General features: G+C 40.1%; 2 protein-coding genes across 4 annotated transcripts; one reads left to right on the plus strand and one right to left on the minus strand.

Moving 5' to 3' along the window:
- The first annotated feature begins 307 nt into the window (after positions 1–307).
- On the plus strand, positions 308–10,123 carry LOC131447581 (MOB-like protein phocein). 3 transcript variants are annotated; one of them, XM_058619474.1, is made up of 9 exons: positions 308–463; positions 2,370–2,525; positions 4,618–4,680; positions 5,329–5,429; positions 5,529–5,571; positions 6,027–6,113; positions 6,723–6,802; positions 6,895–7,006; positions 8,000–10,123. In XM_058619474.1, exons 1-9 carry the CDS (start codon positions 461–463, stop codon positions 8,132–8,134), a joined length of 780 nt encoding a protein of 259 aa, XP_058475457.1. In that variant the 5' UTR covers positions 308–460; the 3' UTR covers positions 8,135–10,123. The 3 variants fall into 3 exon arrangements, with proteins under 3 accessions (XP_058475457.1, XP_058475448.1, XP_058475439.1); XM_058619456.1 differs by lacking the exons at positions 308–463; positions 2,370–2,525 and adding an exon at positions 3,651–3,750; XM_058619465.1 differs by lacking the exons at positions 4,618–4,680; positions 5,329–5,429; positions 5,529–5,571; ... (2 more) ...; positions 6,895–7,006; positions 8,000–10,123 and adding exons at positions 2,863–2,952; positions 3,042–3,261.
- A 55-nt stretch (positions 10,124–10,178) lies between these two features.
- Positions 10,179–24,462, minus strand: rftn2 (raftlin family member 2). The gene is made up of 8 exons (XM_058619414.1): positions 23,951–24,462; positions 15,338–15,518; positions 15,132–15,240; positions 14,568–14,967; positions 12,554–12,660; positions 12,363–12,466; positions 12,183–12,264; positions 10,179–11,207 (listed from the first exon to the last, which is right to left on the minus strand). Exons 1-8 carry the CDS (start codon positions 24,087–24,089, stop codon positions 11,013–11,015), a joined length of 1,317 nt encoding a protein of 438 aa, XP_058475397.1. The 5' UTR covers positions 24,090–24,462; the 3' UTR covers positions 10,179–11,012.
- Positions 24,463–24,614: the final 152 nt, after the last annotated feature.

Consider the following 24,614-nt stretch of genomic DNA (forward strand, 5'->3'; position numbering starts at 1 on the left):
TGACACAGTATGCCAGGTTTTTCATCATTTTGTTGGATTTATGCTCGTTCCGGGGCGGCCGCTTCCAGAATTTTCTCGTGTGCCATTGGAGGGGGCACAAACGGGTCAAAGTTGACATTGTGCAACGTTGCTCCAACTTTAAATCAACAAATACGACACAAAACACCAAAATTGTGCATTTATACACAATTCTAAACTCGAACATTCACGTTTTATTCTCACTGTGTATGTTTAAATCTGTTTACAAAAAGCCGCTTAGCGCCAGGGGATCATTTATGTGGATTTTCGGTTAGGCAAATTCGTGGCCAGCCCCAGATTAGTGCGCACGCGCGCTCTGGAAGGTTCCTTCCTCACGTGTGGGACATTTGGGGTGACACATACCGGCTCAGTGTGACGGATCCACGGGCTCCTGTTCCACGCAGACACTCACACACACACGCCGCAGACAACGACGAGAAAAATGGTAAGAGATTTTATGTCCGTGAAGCTGAAGGGCGGCAAAAAAGAGAGAAGAATGTCACGCGCTTATCGTATGTGATAGCGATTTTTTTTAAACATTGCTAGCAGCTAATGTTGCGTTAGCTTTCGTTAACATCCACTGACAAGGTCAAACAGGTGAGAGGATGAACTCAGGTGTGGATGAATTCATGTTAAATTAACTTTATTAATGTGTAGGTGACGAAGCAGGATGGTGTTCTGGGATTATTTCATGTTCCTGGAATCGAACCTCTAGCTTCGTAATAATGTGTGTGCATCCACTTCACCCACTGGGAACATGTGCTGATGAATGAATGAATGAATGAACAAACTGAGCCTGCAGCTCTCCCATGTAAATGAATGGAAATGTCGTTTACTGTACTATTACATGCTTTATGCTATTGCTTTAATATCATTTAATCTACTGTAAACACGCTTTTCTGCATATGTCATATCAATATCTTCAATAATCAGTTCATTATTAATAATACAATCATATCTGGACTCATTGTCAAAGCTTAAAGGCTTCATGATATTAAATAAAATAGAACGTGTTTCTTCTTTTCTATCTAAATCTACTGTTTCCCTTTTTAGTTATGACAGACAAACATGATTGCCATTTATAGAATCAATTTGAATATATACTTAGAGAGCGCTAATCGCTATAAAGGTCGCCCACAGAGTTAATACATTCATTTCTTAATTAGGACATAAAAAGAGAACATAATGTGTACTTTATTCATCACAGTAGGTAAAGTCAGTCTTTAAGGCTTCTTCCTACCTATATTCTAATTATTCATGTGAATATGTCGTTTCATCCAAATAAAGAAGTGTTAATTCACCTCCCTTTATCCCCAGTTTTATTTATTTATTCATTTATTATTGTTTTGAAAACAAATCCTTAATCTCTCCACCATGAAAACGTAGGTCATAGTGAAATAAGATAAAATGCACTTTATTAATCCCTGCAGGGCAGATTGAGTCGTTCAGCAGCTCACAAAATGGACAAGACGGTAAATAAAGAAATTCAAATAAATAATCTATATCCTGCAGAGAGAGATGTGTTAGAGGGCAGTTTTCACGCACCAGAAAACTGGAATACTCGGGTTAAATACTAGTATTTGTATTAACCTTTATCATGTACAGCAATAATGCAAAAATAAGTAAAAATCTACTTTTCATTACCTAGATTTACTTTAGTTCTGCTGTATAACTGCTGTGTACTTTTACTGACTAACTGTTGAGATTAGATTTGTCAAATCACCCGATTTGAATGAAAGTACTGCTGTGGGGAACTGATGTAATTTAAAACAACACGGCAAGACTTAGAATTTGCCTAAAAACCCTGAGGTGAGAGGTCAAAGTTTATCGTTAACAGCGTTGTGTAACACGTGTGTACTCCTCCCACTGCCTCGTCTGAAAAAAACTCGGAAGCTTCTGGAAAAGTGGACAAACTGGCCTCGGCTGTTATCTCGTCACATCAAAACCAACAAGGACGTTTCGTCATCTGTCTCAAATCTAAAGACAAAAGAAAACACCTCAAGGTTAACGGCAAAGTGGGCGGGCCTTGTCCTCGCACTGCCTCGGGTTAAAGGTCACAGTGAAGGAAAACTGCAGCAAAACACCACCCCTTCCCTTCCCCCCACGACCTTCAGCCAAGGTCACTGCACCATCTGCTGGTTTTAAACTGGTGTCAGCTGCTGTTTTAAATCACATTAATAAGAAAATAAATGTGACATAATGAAGAAATGGTGACTTCACAGAGGACGCGCTTCATTTACTGAAGACACGCTGTCTCTGTCTCTGTCTTTTCACGGTCTAATCATTCAGGGAGTTGGTTAAACATAGTTTGAATGACTTTAAAACGTAATCTTTCGTCTCTTCTGTTCCAGGCCTTCAGAAAATTCCTGCCTCTGTTCGACCGTGTGCTGGTGGAGCGTCTCACAGCAGAGACGGTGACCAAGGGCGGCATCATGCTGCCAGAGAAAGCTCAGGGCAAAGTGCTGGAGGCCACTGTGAAGGCAGTGGGACCCGGCTCCTTCAACCAGGTAATCCTCAGCCTGGCTGGTTCTGCGTGACCTCATGACCACTCCATATCCCACTATTTCGATGTAAAAGACCAGTGTTTTCCAACAGGAACCTTAGGTTTCTCTCCCACACCAAAGTCCAAAGAGAAATTCAGTGATTTTAGCTCGCGGGGACACAGGAGCTGGTCTACTGCTGCCCCGTGTGGTCACTGTTTCTTATGCATTTTTCATGTTTTCTGTACATTATACTTGTTTTGTTTGACATATTATTCATCATTTTTAAACAATTTACATAGTTTAAAGTTAATAGTTTTAAAGGGATCAATTATAAATCATGTATTTTATTAATATTTTCCAGAAAGGAGACATGCAGCCCGTCAGTGTGAAGGTGGGAGAGAAAGTGCTGCTACCAGAATACGGTGGAACTAAAGTCGTCCTGGACAACAAGGTGCAGTAACGTTTTAAACTAAAACAGTAAAGTTTGGTTTCCTGTGGCGTCTTCTGTGGTTTAATATCTTTTCTCATTCTGTTCTCCAGGATTATTTCCTCTTCCGTGACGGAGACATCCTCGGTAAATTCATGGAATGAGTCTTTAGTGTTTTCCATCAAGTTTGCCTGCCAAGTCATCCGTGGAGAGAAGAAACTGAGTTATCTTATTCATGTCTGTCTTTATTTTCCCATTTTTATGTTTCTGTTATTTTCAATTGTAAATAATTCCAAACACATTTTGTTACAATAATAAAAGTTGACCAGTGGATTGTTGTTGTCTTGTCTCATGATTTCACACTGATACAATAATATATAATAATCATTAATAAAATAAAATGATAAAAATATATATTAGTAAGATACTGATGAGACACAAAGTCATTATGGGATGTTAAGTCTTAATGATGAGATATTAAGTCATAATAATGAGAAACTTGAAACTTGGGTATGCATTTTTTTTTGTCCAAACAGGCTTCCATAGTTGATCTTATAGATACTGTACATTGGAGTGTCAGTTTATAATCAAATACAAATACACGAGCTGTCCCTTTAAACGTGAACAGTATGCCGTTGGTGTTGCGTTCACTGACTCGGTGTGGCCTCTGACTCGGTGGCCTTCACTAACTCGGTGTTGCGTTCACTGACTCCGCCGCTACAACAACACCGCGACCGACGTACATCCGGGTATTCTGTCGAGATGGTCATGGCGGAGGGTACTGCAGTTCTCAGGAGGAATCGGCCTGGAACCAAGGCTACGGTTCGTTTTCAGCCTCCTGGAACACGTTAACGTCACTTCTGTCGAATCCACGCGACTCATATTGTGGCCGTGTGTCCGCGGAACCGCGTTATTTCACCGCACGGCTTAAATATTCAACTTGGTCGCGGACAAAAATACAGGAAGGGCCTGACCTGGGGACGGCTAGCTGAGTTAGCCACCGTTAGCTGTCGGCCCGTCTATTTCCTTGAGTAGCGTTTACATAAACTACTCTGATGGTAGCTTCCGCTGTTTTAAAGATACGAACTATTACTGTTGCACAAATAATTGTAAACTAAATGCGATGATTAATAAATGAGTCGCAAAACACGCAGACGCAGCTATGCTGGCTTTTATTAGCAGTGGTGAATCGAATCCCGGAGTTGTCGAGTTAGCTCGCGACAAGTTAGCTTCATAGGTGTCAGAAAAGCTGTGATTGTTATTCTTATTTTTCCCTTTTTAACCAAACGTTAAACCGATCATTGCTTTTATTTCTTTCCTCTACTACTGGTTTGTCACATTATACTGTGTAATGCTAAGCTAGCTCCCCTTTCGCATGTTTCTCCGGCAATAAACTGATTTATTTAAATACTGTTTTAAATCCGATCCAGATTTAATCTGTCTAGTCTAATCTGGTGGAGTTTAATCTAGATCTGATCTGACATGGCCGTAATGTGAACACCTGTGAAATTACCCTTTGTAGTGGAATTGGTTGTTTGGTCTTTTAAGTTTCCCTGAACATTCTCCTTAAGCTACGAGCTGTGTTTGTTGTTTAATGTGTTACAGCCATAGGGCTAGTGTTAGTCATGCTACAATGTCGGCTTTGTCCACTGTGACAGGAGACTAAATTTGTCCTCCCTCCATGTGTAGGATTTCTACAACTGGCCGGATGAATCATTTGAGGAGATGGACAGCACCCTGGCTGTCCAACAGGTGTGTGTGTGTCTGTGTGTGTGTGTGTGTGTGTGTGTGTGTTAGTCTTTTGAAAGGAATGCACAAGTGTGTGGGGATGCAGTCATGTTATTTTAAAGTAGAATCACGTCATTACATCAGTAAACGAATAATCATCAATCATCTGACAGGAAAAACAGATTATAGCCGCTTAACAAAAGGCTCACCCACTAAAATTTCCATATATTTAAGTTTAAAATATCTTTAGCCTGAAGTTTACCTCATGTAAACCGTTCACTCTCCTCACACCAAAGTCCATAGAGAAATCATAATTTTACATCACAGCCAACAGGTTTTTTTTTTTCAAACACTGCTGCCTCCATTAATAAGTTCAGATGTTATTTTTGTGATTTCTGTTTGAAATGTTTCGTTCATATTTACCTCAGTGACACAAAGTGACCACACGAGGCAGCAGTAGACCAGCAGCTCCTGTGTCTCCGCGAGCTAAAATCACTGATTTTCTCTATGGGCTTTGGTGTGGGAGAGTTGTTTGTTAAATGACATTCAAACGTTCAGTTTCCTGTCACACATTAAGGCGACATTACAGTTTAAATTGTTGATACTGTCCAGTTTATTATTTCTGGCAGTAAAATAATGTACAGTTCACTCACTGTTACTGTTTTGTTCCAGTACATCCAGCAGAACATTAGATCAGATTGCTCCAATATCGACAAAATCCTGGAACCTCCGGAGGGCCAGGATGAGGGCGTGTGGAAGTATGAGCACCTCAGGTAAGTTTGTGTGGCTTTTATTTATCTTATAATGAGAGATAAGGGGATGATTATGAGAAGAAAGAAAATGTAATGTTTGTTTTTCTCTTCTGTTTGCAGGCAGTTCTGTCTGGAGCTCAATGGACTCGCTGTAAAACTGCAGGTAAGAGATGAAACTCAACCTTTTTGTTTTTGCTTTAATACATCTTATGCACTTAAAGGTTTTAAGGAATCCAGACATTTTTGTGGTGGTGGTTTACACGAGTGAGGCCTCCCTACTCTCTGTCACTCCAGAAGACACCAACTATAGAACATCTCTGCGTCCAGAGGCTGCAATAATTCATCTATTAATATTTTTTTATCATTTAAACACGTTTTCTGAATTTTTTTAGCTTCTTAAATGTGAATATCTTCTGGTTTCTTTGCTCCATATAACAAAGAAATCATTAAAACTGAATAGTGATGTGTTTGTGGACAAAACAAGACATTTTTTATGAGAGGTTTAACAGTGTGACACCAGGAATAGGAGATAAAAATGAAGCGTTCTGAAGCAAAATGTCTCAAAAACCCTGCAGAGAAAGAGATTTTGAATGTTCTCTGTCTCCTTGCCTCCTGTAGAGCGAGTGTCATCCAGACACCTGCACCCAGATGACGGCCACAGAGCAGTGGATCTTTTTATGTGCCGCCCACAAGACGCCCAAAGAGGTGAGTGCTTCACTTTACCCGCCAGTGTCTGTCGAGCTCCAGCTGACGTGACTCTGTCTGTTCTGAGAGTTCAGATTATTTTTACTCCACACTTTAAATCCACAGCGATTGAGCAATACATCACAGAACCAGGCAGACTGCATGTACAGTTTCTCATCGTTACACTGCCCCCTGGAGCTTTTCACAAGTATGGTAGAAGCAGGAAGTGGACGTTATTCCAGATTATGACATCTTCAGCTTTCTGATAAACTCTCCCCTCGCTTTACTGCAGAGAAGCACATAAAAATAAACAAGATATTTAAGTCAATTAACATTGGAGTCTTTAACTACGTTGAAGTTAAGTTCTCCTTAAAATGTCCACTTAACTGCAGACCTGAAAGTTGTGAATCTGGGATCTTAATCTGCCCCCTTAACTTCGTGGTGTTAAACATTCAAACACGTAACCTTCAAGCCTTCGTCACGTCTCAAAAGGTTAATTTGTGAATACATTAAAGACATTTAATAGTTCAAAAGCGCGTGACCAATTTTCTGAAATATTTGGTTCCGGGTGTTGTACGAATGAATGAATGAATGAATGACCCGTGACACGTCCTCTGGTTTCGTCCTCAGTGTCCTGCCATTGATTACACCAGGCACACGCTGGACGGAGCTGCCTGTCTTCTCAATAGCAACAAATATTTCCCCAGCAGGTCAGTGGGTCAAACGTTCACTCTCCTCACGGTGGAATCATTTTAAAGACGCTGTAAAGAAATTAAAGTTTGATTTGTATCTCTTTTCTCAGGGTGAGCATCAAAGAGTCATCGGTGGCCAAACTTGGCTCCGTCTGTCGTCGCATCTATAGGATATTCTCTCACGCCTACTTCCACCACCGCCAGATATTTGACAAGTATGAGGTAGGTTTTCATCAGAGCGAACATGAGGCTCTTATTCTGAAAAAAATGAAATGTGGAATCAGATTTTCTCCTGAGGAACAGTTTGTAACTGATCACCAAGCTGTGTGAAGTTTTTTTCTACTTTTATGGGTTTTCCAACCCTTTTTTTCCAAACCCTTTAGTTTTTCCAAACTAAAGCAAAGTCAAGAGCACGACTGTGGATTTGAATATATAAACAACTGGATGGAAACACATTACCTATGAAAGGGTTTTGAATTATCATGTTAAAATGTTTAAGGTGGAAAAGTTGGCCAATCGATTAAAAACTAATTGGGAACGTGTGCAATGGGAACAGTTTTATGTAAATAAACGACGTTCAGAAACCACATGACTGCAGTGTCACTCCCGCTTCCTACAGAGTAAATTTCGATATAGCGACAATAATTCTTTCACTTAATGCTAATTTAGCTTTTTCTGTTTTTCTTTACCTGCCATAAAATGAAATAAGAAACCCTAAACATAACCCCCTATTGTGTATTTATTTTTATAAGAATCACAATTAAAAAGAAATATTACACTATTTTATTTGAAATCCCTGAAACTGCCGCAAATTATTTTGACAGGAAGCAGCCCGATTCGACAGGAAGTCACTATCTCTGTGAACATAAATCCCAATATTCTATGTAAACTGTTCTCCAGAGGAACCGTTTCTGGTCCGATAGCAAACATGTGTCTTTTGTTTTCAGTGATACTTCACTGGTTACGGTTTTGTTTCCTCTTCATCGAGTAGTGAAGCACAAGAAACAAGAAAAGTATCTTTTTATAAAGTAGAAAAAGGCTCAGATGTTTCTAGTTCTCTATGATCAACAAACAACAGGAGTCTGCAGATATTTCACAATAAAAGCCCAGATTAAACACAAATGGATTCAGGGAACTGAAACGGTAGAGTGCTTTTACTTTGAAACAAAACGTGTGTGTGTGTGTGTGTGTGTGTGTGTGTGTGTGCGCACGCAGAATGAGACGTTCCTGTGTCACCGGTTCACGCGCTTCGTCATGAAGTACAACCTGATGTCCAAGGACAACCTGATCGTCCCCATCCTGGAGGAGGAAGTGCAGAACACCTCATCAGCCGGAGAGAGCGAAGCCTGAGACGAAGACCTGAGACTCAGCTGCTGCTGCTGCCACCATGAGGGAGACGCGTGTAAACACACACTCACACATACACACACACACACACACTCACATACAGTATATATAAATATATATATTCACACAGTGTACACACTACAGTGTGTTAAGGCTCCTGTCTCGTAACACTGTCCATGTCCCTCCTCGTCAACCTGTGTCCATCTTTGAAAAAGGAAGTGAGGGGAAAAAGAAAACCAGTAGCAGAGTTCAGGCATATGTGGAGGACAAGAGAGTCACGCCATGTCTCCATCTGTGACTCTGTCCGTACAGATTCACACCACGTCTCTTTCTGTACAGATTCACACCACGGCTCTGTCTGTACAGATTCACACCGTGTGTCTCTGTCCGTACAGATTCACACCGTGTGTCTCTGTCCGTACAGATTCACACTCAGTGTCTCTGTCCGTACAGATTCCCACTCAGTGTCTCTGTCCGTACAGATTCACATTCAGTGTCTCTGTCCGTACAGATTCACACTCAGTGTCTCTGTCCGTACAGATTCACACCGTGTGTCTCTGTCCGTACAGATTCACACCACGTCTCTGTCCGTACAGATTCACACCACGTCTCTGTCCGTACAGATTCACACCGTGTGTCTCTGTCAGTACAGATTCACACCGTGTGTCTCTGTCAGTACAGATTCACACCGAGTCTCTGTCCGTACAGATTCACAGCGTGTGTCTCTGTCCGTACAGATTCACACCGAGTCTCTGTCCGTACAGATTCAAACTCGGTGTCTCTGTCCTTACAGATTCACACCGTGTGTCTCTGTCCGTACAGATTCACACCGAGTCTCTGTCCGTACAGATTCACACTCAGTGTCTCTGTCCGTACAGATTCACACCACGTCTCTGTCCGTACAGATTCACACTCAGTGTCTCTGTCAGTACAGATTCACAGCGTGTGTCTCTGTCCGTACAGATTCACACCTCACTGTCCCATTATGAATCAAAGTCTCAGGTGTGGACGTTCTCTAGACACAGACATGTATCGCTCACGTACGACAAACTCAGCGAGACATTGTCCTCGGGTCAAACGGAGGACAGTCTCCAGGATGTGTCCATCTTTCGTGACCTCACTCGGGCACCATCCGGAGCGTCTTTTGTGGACATTTGTGACAATCTCCAGAGAGAATGTCCAGACCTGAGATTTGACGGTGTGTCTCTGGAAGGTGGACACTCGGCTCTGCTCTCACACTACTCCTTTAGGGAACAGTTTTTACTTCTTCTTCTTTAAGCAGCTGGATTTGCAACAACAAAACAAAAGAACAAGCCTACGTAACCATAGAGACCTGTATTATTGACAAAGGCACACACTGACAGCCTCGCCCTCTGTATATAAGCCCCGCCCCCTGTCACTTTTAAATCACTGTCCTGTTTTTTTTCTGACGTTCCACTCATTTTTTGTGTGTCTGCTTCTGTTCTGTTATTTTTTTTATATTTTTTTTTAAAGAAAAGGGGTGGTCCCATTCAACGGATCTCTAAATTAGCCCGCTGACGTCATTATGCTAATTAATTACGATGTTCGTGCGATGTGTGGCTCATGTGGTAGTGAACAAAGAAAAAGAAAGAAAAAAAACAAAAACACGTACTCTCTAGCTTTGTACATGTGCTAGCAGTCAGACGTTGGCTAACTCTGGTCCCCGCGCTGTGACACGCCCCTATTTTTAGTTCCGTGGCATTAAAAAAAAAAAAGCAGCGACCGCCACGTTTCACCGCTTTAATCATTAGACGTAAAAACACCTCAAAGGAAGGACTGAATATCGGCTAAGTGTCGGCGCACAACCTCACGTCGTTTCCCCCTCATTAAGTTATTTTGTGGGAGGAGTCTTCTCAGTCCAACCCACTTCTTCTTCTCTTCTTTTTTTGTTTTTAAATGGACTAAAAAATTTTGTTACTGTTGACATTTACATGATGTCTGTTAATAAAAAAAAAAAAGACCTATTATTCAGTTTGGATGTTGGGATGTTTGTTTTTTTAATTTAATGATGAACAACACTGTTGAATCATGGGAAATATGTGTTTATTACAATAAAATAACAACAAACAAAGTGAAATGTACAACTTTTTCTTTAGAAAGAACGGTGGGGGAAAAGAATACTGATAAGTGAACAGCACTGGAAAACTTGTGAAGTAAACGGGCATTTTAGAGGGAAAGAAGAGATTTATCCGTGAGGAAAATGGATAAAAAAGGTGCTTTTGCCTCTTAAAAATACAGTGACGTGCATGAAAATCATTTGAAACAAACGGTTATGAACGCTCACATCTTATATTTAGATATTTACATCATTTTGTCCTAAAAAAAAAGTTTCCCTTTTCACGTCTCCATTTTTTTTAAAAATTGACTCCACTTTTTCCCAATAGAAACTTTTGTGCTGGTTTAGAAAATCTTTACACTATATTTAAACTGTAATAAAAACTAGATTATTCCTTTTTTCCTCCCTGGAAACTATAAAGTTTCGACCTTTAGGGCTCGTCACGAGTCGTCAGTACCGTCTACGCTCTGAAGCAACAAGCAGCAAAACATCAACAACAATAACAAGAAAACTGCTCACCGGATTAAAAAGGTTTGCGTGATAAGCTGCGTATCCGGTGTTATTATATTAACAAAAAAAACATCAATTCTGGATGTTCTTGTGTTGGAACAGATGAGGGGAATGTGACACAGATCCACTTCTACATAAAACCTCATTATGGCTTCAATAAAATAAAAAAGTGCAGCCCAGTTGGTCCACGTGAGGATTGTGGAGAGTTCATCACGACCGTCTCCTGTGGTTTCATCTGCGTTGTTGTAACACTGTTTAATGATCCTGGCGTTGCAGTGGAGAAACTCCTCCCACTCACATGCAGGTGACCTCGGCCTTTCCCTCGTCCTGCTCGAACACGCCCTCCTCCAGGTGGGACAGAGCGCCGGGATACCCGCCCCCAAACACCGGGAAACCGCCGATGCCTCCTGCGCCGGGAGACACGTCCTCCGCGGGGACGAGGGGACGGCCGACCGAGCGGCCGGACACGTCGCTGCGCACAGACAGAGCCTGGAGACGATCACAGTCACAGAGGTAACGTCGTACTTTAGAGTAACTGTACTGACTGAGTATCAGTTCGCACGTGATGATAACTTGCATTTTCTTTTAAAAAATGACCCAACAGACGACTTTCATGTCCATAATAACTGGGTCCGGGAAAATATAGAAATGTGATTTTACTGACACATATATCAATTTAGTTTGGTTTAATGAATGTATAAAACATGTTAAATGTGAGGCCACAACAATTCATATTTAATTAATTAGTTTAGTTTACACACTGTTGTTTTCATTTAAAGATGTAATACCTAACATGTCTGCAATAAAACACAATAATGATACATATGTAGTTGAAAAGATCCTTAGATTAATCAGTTACTTTAAATTCATTAGTTTTTTTGGATTTCTGTCCAAAGCAGCTCCTGGAAAATAAAACATTTTTCAGCCATATTTCAATTTAATTTGGGATTAATCGTTTAAATGTCAGGCTTTAGTTCAATATTGGCCGTGTAGTAGATTTAAAATGTGGAACCACAGCAATGAATTGATTAGTTTACTTTGTTTACGCACTAAAATGTAGGTGAAGTTAATTCTGTTTATGAGATATTTAGATTTAAAGATATAAGATATAAAATGTCTGCATCAAGATGTGTAAACAAATTAATTTCGTTGCTTCAAACTGCAATTTCAATTTCAAAACGACCGAGTTAAAAAGTCTCAACTATGGTTTACTTTATGGGAGGTGCAGTTGTGATTTCATCCACCAGGTGTCAGTGTTGCCCTGACTTAAAGACACAGTATGAAGAGCAGTCCTGTTGCTCCGTCTTCTTCCCTGGGCGTCTCAAACTCGGACTAAATAAATATAAAACTAAATGTTTTTTCACTAAATATCATTAAACAAGACTTGTATAAAAGCCCCGCCTCTCTTCTCCTCTTCCTCGTGGTTAATTTCTAAGATGGCGGTCATCAGAGTGGTCGTCTCACCTGGTTCTTCTGTTGTCCGGCAGTTTGATTCCTGACCGGCCGCTGCAGAAACACCACCTGCTTCGTGGCCAAGTTCCCGTCACTGCACACACACACACACACACACACAAACAGTTACAGTCTAAAAACACACACATACACATGTACGTCACCATGGTAACGGGAAGGTGTGGCACTCACCTGTCGTGTCGTATGATGGGCGTGGGCAGCACGCATGTGAGCAGCCAACCAAACTCGGCCAGCGTGTGCAGGAGCGGCCCGTAGTCCGTCTTCACGCTGGAGCCCTTTATTTATTTAAATGAAAAAAAAGACGTTTTAAATTCATGTAAATGTGATTTTACATGAATGTGGGTGTCTCCATGGTTACCGACCTCGATGACCGTCCACTGTTCTACGACGATGGTGTCGTTGGCGGGAGGCGACGTGCTTCTCTCTTCGTACACAAACAAACCCTCCAGAGACCTCGGCACCGGCTCGCCTGGAAAACACAGAAACATCGCATTATTTTAATGTTAGTATTAACTTTTTTTAAACAGTTTTTTGCAATATTAGCATGTTTTTAAGTGATGATTCTTCTACATTTGTCCCTCTGTATACATTAGCAAAAACAGATAAAAATCTGTATAGGCTAAGTTCTTTAATATGCTATATTATATGCTAGTTGCTATAATTTAACGTTAATAAAGTAGGTAATGTTTTTAAGTTAAGAAAATCGTGTTTCAAGTAACATTCCATGCGTTAGTTCACCTGTTTCCTCTGTATGAGTTAAAAAAAAAACATAGATAAATATCCATATAGGCTAAGATCTGTTCGCTTTTTGTTTCAAAGTTATGAAAATCATTGCTCGTAATGTTCCATTTTCACCTTTTTGTTTAAATTAGCAAACACATAAATATCAGTAAATCTAGAGAAGCTAGCTATATTTTCACGTAAATAAAGAGTTTTTTTTCTAACGTTAGCAACATGTTTTTAACAAATGAGAATGTTTCTAATAACATTTCCTCTGTATCAATGAGCAAATACAGATGAATATGTGTGTAAGCTAAGGTATTTTAGTGTAGAGAATGAATATGAATATCCTTAAGGTTTTAAAGTGTGGAAAAGCTAGCTAGCTATATTTTCAGATTTGTGACATGTTTTCTTTTTTATTGTTGCAATTATTAATTCAATAATATAAGTTCTGTTTTTGTGGTTTCAGCTTCTTAAATCACTTCAATAAACTGAACGTCTTCTGTTTGAGGACATTTGAGGACGTCGTCATTTTTAAGGTTTGTGTGAAAACAACAATATTTTTGAGACATTTTCTGGACCAAAATAACACTTGAATCTATAATAAAAAAAGAATAGTTATTTGCGGCGCTGTTACAGTTATTCTGACTCAGTGACATAATGAAAACACATGTTATAATATATATAAAAGAGCCAAATGTTGGTACTTTTGATAATTGTACAGGTCTTAGGTTAAATTACGCCTCTTGGATTTAATCCTAATCATGCGTGTGAGGTTCTGTGTTAATTATGATTTCAAACTTTTCAGCTGCAACTCGACAAAAGAAGTCAAGAAAACAAAGTAAGTAAGAACTGGAATTTTGCTACAAAAATCCGCAGAACCTCAGATTTAACATTAATCCCCTTAACTGATGTCACATTAGTGGGATTATTAAAAAAATGAACATGTGCACACTGACGTATTCTTCATAATCTTTCACTTAAACAATAGAGCGTGAGAAATCGTTCGCAAAAATCTTTGTTTTTTAAAAAACCTTCAGACACTGAACTCGACTTTGACCTGAAACGTCCTGCAGCGCTCACCAGTGTTTATGTGACATCATTATTATTATTATCATTATTATTAGCACATGAATGTATATTTAACGTCCAGACCTCGTGTGTATGTGATGTGTACGTCTGCAGAGGAACAGGAAGTGAGGACGCCAAATATAGACGCAGTGGAAAAAACGAAGAAGCCAAAACAGGAAGAGACAGATGTTGGGTTTTTCTTTTCTTTTCTTTTTTCTTCTTCTTCTTCTTCATGTCTGAGTCAGATTTTAATTAAAAAAAGGAGGTAAAAACATGGAGTTACTGGTTGAACTGCTGCTGAACTCCAGCTTCATGTCTATTTAAAGTAACTTATTATGACTTTATTTAAAATATACTGAAATGAAATCATATGTCTAATTTCAAATCATTCAGTTGATAAAACAATAAAGTTAAAGCACGACCTTGGACTCAAGTAGACGTCTGAAGTCCAGATTTTAAAAACACATTTTAGCGTGATGATAGGATTGCGACTTTTTTCTGCTGTCATGCCAACGTCGACTCAGTTCAATCACAATCAACAAGAAAAGACAAAAAAAAAGTGTACGGAATATAATGGAATCCGACCTTTGGGCGTGTCCCAGTACACGAAGGAGTCCATCAGAGACCAGCCTCTGCGATAGTAGGCGGCGGTCAGCTCCAGCCAGTCGGCCTCCAGCGCGCTGACCACCTGACCCTTCCTGGACACGCGCATGGAGATCGCCCCCTGGTGGTACTGACAGGCCAGCGAGTCCAGAGGAGCACAGCCCGGAGCCCAGGAGTGGAAGAAGACCAGTAACCTCAGGTCTCCAGGACTGTACGCGCTCATGTCCTCCTGCTCTCCGTCTCCAGGTGGCGTACGTGGTGGTGTGCGCGGCGGCGAGCGACAGCCTCTCTTTGGACTGTGCATCCTGCCGTTCGCGACCCCGCTCACCTGCTGGAGGACGGAGCCCACGAAACGAACGCCCCCTCGAGCACTGCTGTTCACCTGACGGGAAAGAACACACAAAACTATCAGCACGACATAAATATTATGATAATATTATTAATTATTATTATTAATTTTCTTTGCAGGACTTTGTATGAAGGATTTAGTGACATCAAGTGGTGACATTTCAGAATGCATCTAATAAAAAAGGTAACACCACTGACCCGGTCGATGAGTGCTCGGACTGTGTCGCCCGTCAGTGACTCTCCAGGCAGAGGCCACTCCTCCACCCTGAGGACGGGGACGCTGTGACACATGGACGCCGTCTGTCGACTGCACACAAACATCAACATTCACTTTATAACACACACAGACACACATATATACACAAAGTTTGTTTTTAGGTGTGTCTGTGTGTGTGTGTGTGTACCTGGGTCTGGGTCGGGCCAGGACGGCGCGGTACAGCAGACTGAACGGCAGCGAGCGAGTCCGGCCCACAGACAGTATTATGGGATGCAGCGCAGTCAGGACGTAACCCTGCGTGTAGTACGACTGCAGAGCCTGAGGGAGTTCACACAGCGACGCCACGTACTGGACGGTCGGACGACTTCCTGTGACAGGAGAGACAGACGGACGGACACCAGGTCAGTGAAAAGACCTTTCTCGTAAAATTGTGACTTTTTTCTCGTACAATTGTGTCTTTTTCTCGTAAAAGTTTGACTTTTTTCTCGAAAAAAATTGCTGCTTTTTTCTTGTAAAATTGTGGCTTTTTCTTGTAAAATTGTGTCTTTTTCTTGTAAAATTGTGGCTTTTTCTTGTAATATTATAGAATAGAATAGAATAGAAATACTTTATTCATCCCCAAGGGGAAATTGTTTTAACAAAGCAGCAATACAAACAATATTATAAACATACATACAAACATATTATGACTTTTTACTCGTAAAAGTTAGACTTTTTACTTTGCAACTCTTGTAGTTTTTACTGCATAATTTTATTACTGTTTGCTTAATCCTGAGAAAGTAAACAAAGCAGTTATAACACTGGAACTCAACATGTAGATTTCCAGTTCAATACTTCCAGTGCTGTAAGTTTTTACTTCTGTCCTCGATGATGGAAGGATGAGAACCTATAAAACTGCAGTTTTCTGTTTGAAAATGATAAATTGTTCCAAGGCCTATGTTTTACTATAGAAATGTAATTATTATCATTAATAGTGAGTTTATTCTCAGTGTAGTTCCACTCTTCACCAGTTGGGGGTGTAAATATTTGTTGAATGCTGAATGAACCCTGTGCTGTTTTTGTTAAACGTCTGCGACCGTCACCAAACTTCCTGTGTCCACAAAGAGAGGCTGTTCAGAGAGAGAGAGACAGACAGACAGACAGACAGACAGACAGACAGACAGAGAGAGAGAGAAAGACACTCACACACAGACGGAAAATCCATTTAAAGGATTGGAAATTTGCAAAATAGTGGATTTTTGGATTAAGATGACGAAGAATCTGACATGAGACTGTGTGTGTGTGTGTGTGTCAGCATTCCTCACTACAACCCCCCACATTCTCACGACCAAACACCCCAGAGAAGTGATCAGTGCTCAGCTGAGATCAACTGCCCCCCTCTCCCTCTCTCTCCCTCTCTCTCCCTGTCTCCCCCCTCCCTCCCTCTCTCTCTCTCAGTGAGGGTTAACTGAAAAGTGAAAAAGCCTCAGTTCACAGTCATTCCTGTGGGTTCAGACGTCGCTGCTGAAGCCTGAGGTGAAGTTAAATTTAACACAGTTTATTTGCAGCAGCTGGAAACGACGACATGGTCTGCTGAGTCTGTGAGCTCACCGTGAACACATGAACACACATGAACACATGAAAAACAGAGGAGGAGCAGAGCTGCTGCACAGGTTCATCACTGATAAACTCACATTACACTGAAGAACTTTTGTACCTCTGTGGTAATTTGGCATCATTTAGCACATTTTTATCATGAATGTCTGTCTCTTTAACATCATTTTGCCTCTCTGCGTGTTTGTTTTCCAACTTTCTAACATCGTCTAACATCACATTCACAGATTTTCTGTCTCTTTTTGCCGTAAACCTGTGGTTATTGTGCACATGAGGTTCTGATATTATTATTGAACCATTTGTCTTCTGGTTGTAGTTTTTATGAGTTTAATATCTGAAATTCTCTTTTATTGATTTCTCTTCTCTGTTGAACACGAGACTGTTTATTTGTGTTGGGCTCTGACGTCAGAAACACCTCCAACCAAAGCTTTTGTTTCTGCTGCTTTCAGTCCTCACACACCCCCCCATCCTGCTGCCTCTCACCCCATCAACACTGAGGCCTCTGTTCAGAGGAGGAGGAGGAGGAGGAGTGGACAAGCAAAAGAGGGTAAGAGAAACAGGGGAAGTGGAGGTGGGAGATGGTGAGAGGGTGAGTTCATTGAGCAACAGCTGAGGGCACAGAGCAAATCTGAGGAGTTCAGAGTCAAAAAACACCAGTTTACAGGACAGGATTTTATGAGCTGTGAGTGTTTGAAGGTGAGACGTGGAGGAAAACTGCCCGGCAACAAGGAAACGAGCCAAAACGAGCCCCTGCCACGCTTTATATTACTGGAAAAAAAGTCTATATCTAAATATTGTTTATCTTAAGTTAATAAATGAATATAAAATTAAAATGTTAATACCAGGCCAGGTTTGTGATTTTACTGCCCTCTAATGTTCAAAACAGGGGTGACACGTGTTTGTAAAGTAAATAACTTTAAATAATTTATTTATATTAGCTAATATGTTATATTATTAAAATGTATATCAATAATAGTCAAGCACAGGTGACTCTGAGGTGGTGGTGAAAGGGGGCCCCATAAATGCTTAGAATAGAATAGATGTACTTTATTAATCCTAAACTGGGAAATGAAGGTGTAGCAGCAGCAAGACACACAGTATACATAGAAAACTAATAATACAAATATGAGTAAAAAGAGTGTAATAAATAATAAAGATGTGGTACACTGAAAGATTCCAGTTAATGAAACAGTGATTTATACACAGCAACAATGACATACAGTCACTGTATATCCACAATATCTCTTATTATAACATTAACAACTATGGCCCAAATAATCTGGAATATTTTTGTCACTTGCAACATTTTTGGCATCTTTTTTACGTGTATTTAATCAGATTTCTTAAAGCAGATTGTTACCTAAATTAAATATAAATGCATGTTTACACGTTTCTTCCTGGACATTTTAATAAAAGTCACTAAATCTCAATTTCTATATCAAAAAGTGAACTAGTATTAACTCTTTTATACATATGTTCAAACAAAAATACGTGTTCAGTTAATAATGTTTTAGCAAGTTTGTCCATCACAAGGGGGGAAATAAAGAAAATTAGCACAAAAATCATCAACAACAACAGAGAAAATGGAAGGTTTCAAGTTTGTGGAAAATGTCACAAACTTCACCTTTAACTCATCAAACACCTGAGGAGAAGGCAGAACAGAGCTAACCCTACGAGATGAGATTAGAGCTGGGATTAAAGCCTCCAGTGGCAGATTATTAGCTCACAATATTCTTTGTGCTGCTGCCTCCACCTGCCACATCCCACATTCAATCATCAAAACACTGAATTTAATCTGAAATAATCCACTGTGGGACATCAAAACTGCAGATTAGAGGGATTGGATGAAGAGCAGACAGACAGTTAAACTATCGCTGAACAATCAGGTTATAATTAATCTCACTTTTTCTTTCATCCCTCCCTAAATTAATCCAACCAGGGATGAATACACATCACTTCAGGTTAATCCATCTCTCCATTAAATAATCCCATCCTATCATTCATCGAGTCCTGACCCGTCATCGCGGCGCTGCCTTCAAAGTCGTTTTCATGACGCAGAGAAAGAGACTTAACGGCATAGTTTGTGTTTTTCAAGAATGCTTGAGTGAGATACTAACACTTAATCCCTTAATCCCGAGTTTAAATATGTTTTTTTTTAACCAGTGGGAACAGGGTTTGTTTGTTTTTTTATTGGTGTCAGCTAAATGCTAACGCTAATCTCTTTTTCTTCATCTCCTTCTTTATTGGCAGAGATGCTAATTCTGCTAGCCCACTAACCGTTAACCTAGCCACTGATGCAGTCTCATCCGTGACCTGATCTGTACCATTGTTAGCATGGCTGTTAGCAATTAATGTTTTAGTGTAGTTAGCCATGGATTTTTCGTACCATAGCAGTTAGCAATGGCTTTGTTTGGTGTAGCAGTTAGCCATTACTGTTTTTAGCATAGCTGTTAGCAACAAATACATCTTAGCCATTAGCAATGACTGTTTTTGGGCAACCATACTTTTTTCAACGTGAGACCATTTGATGTCAGTTTTATTTCATTTTAATAATTTTAATTAATTTTTCGTGCCGTAACATTGTAAAATATATAAAAATTAGTAACCACTGCATTACTATGAATATACATAACTCGGCAGAAAAACCACTAGCAATGAGAACATAGAGGACATGAGGACACAGAACATGGAGAACATGGAGAACACACAGAACATGGAGAACATGGAGAACATAGAGAACATAGAGAACATAGAGAACATGAGAACATGAGAACAGGCAGACACATGCTCAGTGAAAACATGAGTGCCAGCTGGAACACTGAGTAAAACAGGACGAGGCAGATGGACGCATTTCTCTGAATGTGGATTCTGCCAGAGATTTACTCGTCTAATACCGTGACTTTTTTTTCTCACCACTGAGGCCAAATGCTTCTCCTTTATTTCCCTCTACAACTATGAACTACCCGTTCAATCTGTGCCTGTTAATCGAGGGTTTCAGCGACATAACTGTCACATATCTACCAATAACTTGATTTTATTATGGAAATAACATCAAACTCAGTGACAGTCAGACATTCCCTGTACTTATAGATAGATATTGTCTCAGTTTATCTCACAGTTAGACATATTTTTCCCAACAATAAAACTTAAGCACTCTCCCAAACCAAACCCCATAGAGAAAATCAGCGATTTAACATCACAGCACCCAGGAGTTGATAAATCCACTGCTGCCTCCATCAGTAAGATCAAATGTGTTATTTTGCAAAATTCTGTGTTTGAAATCCTTTGTTTGGATCGACTTCAGTGACACAAAGTGACCACACGAGGCAGCAGTAGACCAGCAGCTCCTGTGTCCCTGTGAGCTAAAATCACTGATTTTCTCTATGGACTTTGGTGTGGGGGAATCAGCGCGACACAAAGTAAGTTTCCGACTTTAACACAGATCCGACTTTGGAGTTCTGACTTTGGACATCCGATGTAAATGGAACGCAGCATTAAGGTTTAGCGTCAGTGAAAACAAACCCCAACACTGATGGAAACGCTAATGCTATCGTTAAAGTTCAGGAAGTTATGAAGCTACGAAAGAAAAGATCAATAATGATAAAGATTCTTTTAAAGTCAGCCTGTTTCATCACTCACTCACTCACTCTCTCTCACACTAACACACACACACACACACACAGTGAACAATACACCTCAGTGGGCGACGTGCCACGTTAGCGCTAATTAGCTCGGAGGGAAAGTTATTAACCATTAGCTGCTTTGATCTGTGGCTCCAGGCTTCACGTCCACTCTCGTCTCAGACGGAGGAGGAAGGAAAAACCAGGCCAAGCTGCTGCTGCTGCTGCTGCTGCTACTGTGGGTGTGTGTGTGTGTGTGTGTGTGTGTGTGTGTGTGTGTCTGTCCTGTGTCAATGTCAGTGTCCCAGAAACGTTTGAAGGCCACTGCAGGATGTAGCATTGGCTAAGACGGAGGACGGTGGTTGTGTCCTATAATGACTTTGAGGCTCATTCATTCATCCATTTCCATGTCACTTCCACTGGTGTGGAAGGTTAGTCGAAGCTCATTTCAGGTCCAGTTATTATTGATACGTAAATTCTGCAAACGAACAACTAGAACAAGGAAAACGCGATCAATGATGTGTGTTTTTTTACAGTGTACATGTACACATGAAAGTGTTCTATATCACAGAGTAAATGACACACAACGAGCACATGTTTGTCTACAACAAAATCCACAGAAACGAGGCTCCACTGTCGTGTTTGTTTCTGCAACGCTGTCAATCAAAAACTGTCTCAGCGTCAACTCTCAGAAACTGCTATGAAGACAAATACTAACCCTACTACTAAAACTAACACCAACAACTACCAAAGCTACTACTAAAACAACTACCAAAAACTACTAAACTACCACTAAAACAGCTGCTCAGCTACTACTAAAACTACAACAGATGACGCAGAGCTTCGCATGGTTTTAATGCTGAGGCTGCTACGAGAATACAAAAATCACGTAAGACCATCCGTCATCCGTGATAAGCAGCTGATTCTGAATGAACAACAGTGACGTGTTCTGAGCGTGTTCTCAACCACGATTAGTATTTAAATGTCAATACAACAGAGAGCATTTTAGAGGAGGCGGAGCTTCACTTACTGTCCTTTATTTTTTTATGAATTTGCGTTCGTTCCTGCTCCGCCTGTTCGGTTTTATTTAAATTCTCTCTCTCTTGTGTTTGGGTCCAATTTTTTTGGTAATGTGACAGAAGAACAAACTTGTCTGAACAAAAAAAAACATTAAATGAAAACATCTGCGCAGGTTATGTAACAGTGTGTGTGTGAGTGTGTGTGTGTGTGTGTGAGACTCAGATACCTGAGGCATCATCTTCAGCTTCATTATCATCAGGAACAAAGTGACTGACGTGTTTTTAATGTTCCAACACAAACAAACCCTGGAGCAGAGAAACGACCGTCCTTTAATCAACATTAACTCTGCGTGTGAATAAAACTTTATTTAAATGACGTAAACTCACACAGCACCACTTCAGCAGAGGCCACGCCCACATTCAGGTGATATTATAGTGACATATTTATACTTTTCGTATCGAAGTCTAAAATGACTGATCTCAATATCGACCGATACTTGAGTTTGCGATATCGGTCACGAAAAGTGGTGTCGTGCCATCCCTATCATTCACGCCCATCATAATCAGATTACTAATTCTCACACGCATGTAAACAGGGAAGTCATTTCTAATCTGAATTATTGGAATCAAAGTGACATATTCACATGTAATCTCACGTCATTTAGAAATGATACATATATAATATAATGTATGTAATATTAATATTGTCACAGTATGGGAGGTCATTTGCATCGGAATCTTTACTTGACAAATTACGGACAATTCGCGTAGGATTAAGATCACAGATATCCTCCGAGATTATTCCATATTTCTAGAGATTACCAGGTAATAATAATCCGGTGTGATTTAATGTAGAGAAGACAGGAACAGAAAACATTCCTAACATTGCTAACACCACATCAACGTCCCAAGGGATGACTTTATTTACTGAGCCGTTCATTCAGGAGGAGGAAGACACAGACAGACAGACAGACAGACAGACAGACAGAAAGCAGCTCCTGTGGGAACAACAGCAGTGCAGTGACTCTGTTTTACAGCCAAATAAACACAACACAGGAATGTTTCACAAACACACAGAGGAGCACTTTAAGGGCTTGTCTTTAAGTGGTGAAAGGAAAAATGTGGAGTATGACACGAGTCCACGAGGAGAGTTTGTCCTGATGCTGTGATGTTTCTCCATTTTTCAATAATTATTCATTTAACTGGCAGCAAATTAATACACCAGTCATTTTTCTGTAAAGCAAATGTGGAATTCTTCGTTTTGAGTCATTTTTTTCAGGAAAATATCACATGCAACTTTTTATTTATCAAAGATCACTAGATAGTTTTTAGTCATTTATGTGAAGAACATGTAAAATGTCTAGTTTGAGGTCCACACTGTAAACATTTTCATTTAAATCAGTCAAACTGTTTATCAGTAAATTTGAGCACAAAAGACACTGAAAGGCGTCGCCAAACGGACAATTAATCAACTAATCAAGGAACAAATTCATAGATTATTTCAAATTTCAGTGATTTTCGGCCTAATTTTTGTAAAGAAAACATTTATTTTTTAATCAATAGACGGTTTTGAGTCAAAGAAAATGTACCAAATGTCTGGTTTCAGCTCCACAATGTGAATATTTTGGACTCTATCGGTCACTCTGAATAGAAAAGGCATTTAAATGCATCGCAAAACATTATTTTGAGTCATTTTAGTAAAGAAAATAATCATTTTTAATTAAACTAATTTTTAATCAGTTGATAGATTTAAGTCATTTTTGTGAAGAAAATGTGTTCTAGTTTTAATTTCTGTGGATGTCAACGTCCATGTGTTTGAGCACAAAAGACACACAAGACATTTGAAGGCGTCGCCAAACAGACACTTAATCAACTAATCAAAGAAACTATAACTAGATTAATCAATTCAAACTGTCTCTCTGTTAGTTCTCTGATTAATCACTTGATTGGTTCAACTGGACCTGTTTCTCACATCTATCATCAATCATTTGATCAACATAGTGAGAAATCAGAAATACTCAATACACAAAACAGAAAAAGCTTAAAAATCACATTAAAATAGTTGATGATTTTAACATTTCTGGCAAAGACAATTAATGAAAAATGTCCACTTCACAATATTTCCAGAGCTCATGAGCTGCAACTAAAGGTTATTTCCATTTATATCAAACCTACAATTTAAAATGTCAATAACATTGAACATTATTTTGTTCATAAAAGGGTGAAAAGTGTCTAAAAATCTAAGTTTAAATTCTGAGATTTGGGTTGTATGATGCCACAACTATTTTGTTGAGTCAAATATTAGTTTTTTTCAACAAAAATGTCTTAAGTTTAGTGTCTCAAGCTTCATAAATTTAAGAATCAACTTTATCTGTGGTTTTAATACATTTCACTTGCATTTGTCATCATTTTATGATCATTTTAAGACAAAATATGTATCAACAAACTTATTGTTTTCTACGGAATAACCTTTATTTACAGCCATGACAATTTAGAAAAAAAAGTTAAAGAAGCTGATTAAGTTTAATCAACGAAAACACACAATAATCGATAATTAATCGACTTTACCTTCTAAGCTGAAGTCCAGCAGCACATACTCGTAGACTGTGTCTGCTTTGGTCTCCACCTGCGGTCTCTTCAGGGTGGAGTAGATTTTCCCGGGGCTGCTGTCCTCCGGGTCCTCCAGCTTCCTCAGGCCGCAGCCCATGACCTCAGAGACGGGCACGGCCGCAGGATGAGCGCGGTGGAAGCACAGGTTAGTGAGCCGCTCCTCCGGATCCTCCCGGTCCTCCTGATCCCGCTTTCTGCTCCTCCAGGAGCCGCAGAAACACTCACACACACTCGCTGGTTCCTACTTCAACAGCACCGCTCCATCACTACGAGGTCCCGCTTAGATTTTTCCCCAAACAGTACCAGAACCAGGACCAGGTCACTGACCAGAACCACGGGGGGAGTCCCTCACTCAGTATCCCGCCGGAGAGGCTGCAGGTCCGGAGCGTGGAGAAGGAGGAGCAGCTCTCTCTCTCTCTCCCTCTTCTTAACTTTTTCCTCCCACCATCAAGTCAACGAGGAAGATGCCACTTCCTAAGGCTTTTCAAAATAAAAGACCAAAACGTGTTTTCAACGTGATTTATAGTGCGGTCCACTGCAGTGGGCATTTCCGATTTTCCGGCGTTCCTCCAACAGACACGCCCCCCTCGGCTTGTTGCTCACATGTTGCTAATGCTAACAA

The sequence above is a fragment of the Solea solea genome, chromosome 2, assembly GCF_958295425.1.
Source record: "Solea solea chromosome 2, fSolSol10.1, whole genome shotgun sequence".
NCBI lineage: Eukaryota > Metazoa > Chordata > Actinopteri > Pleuronectiformes > Soleidae > Solea > Solea solea.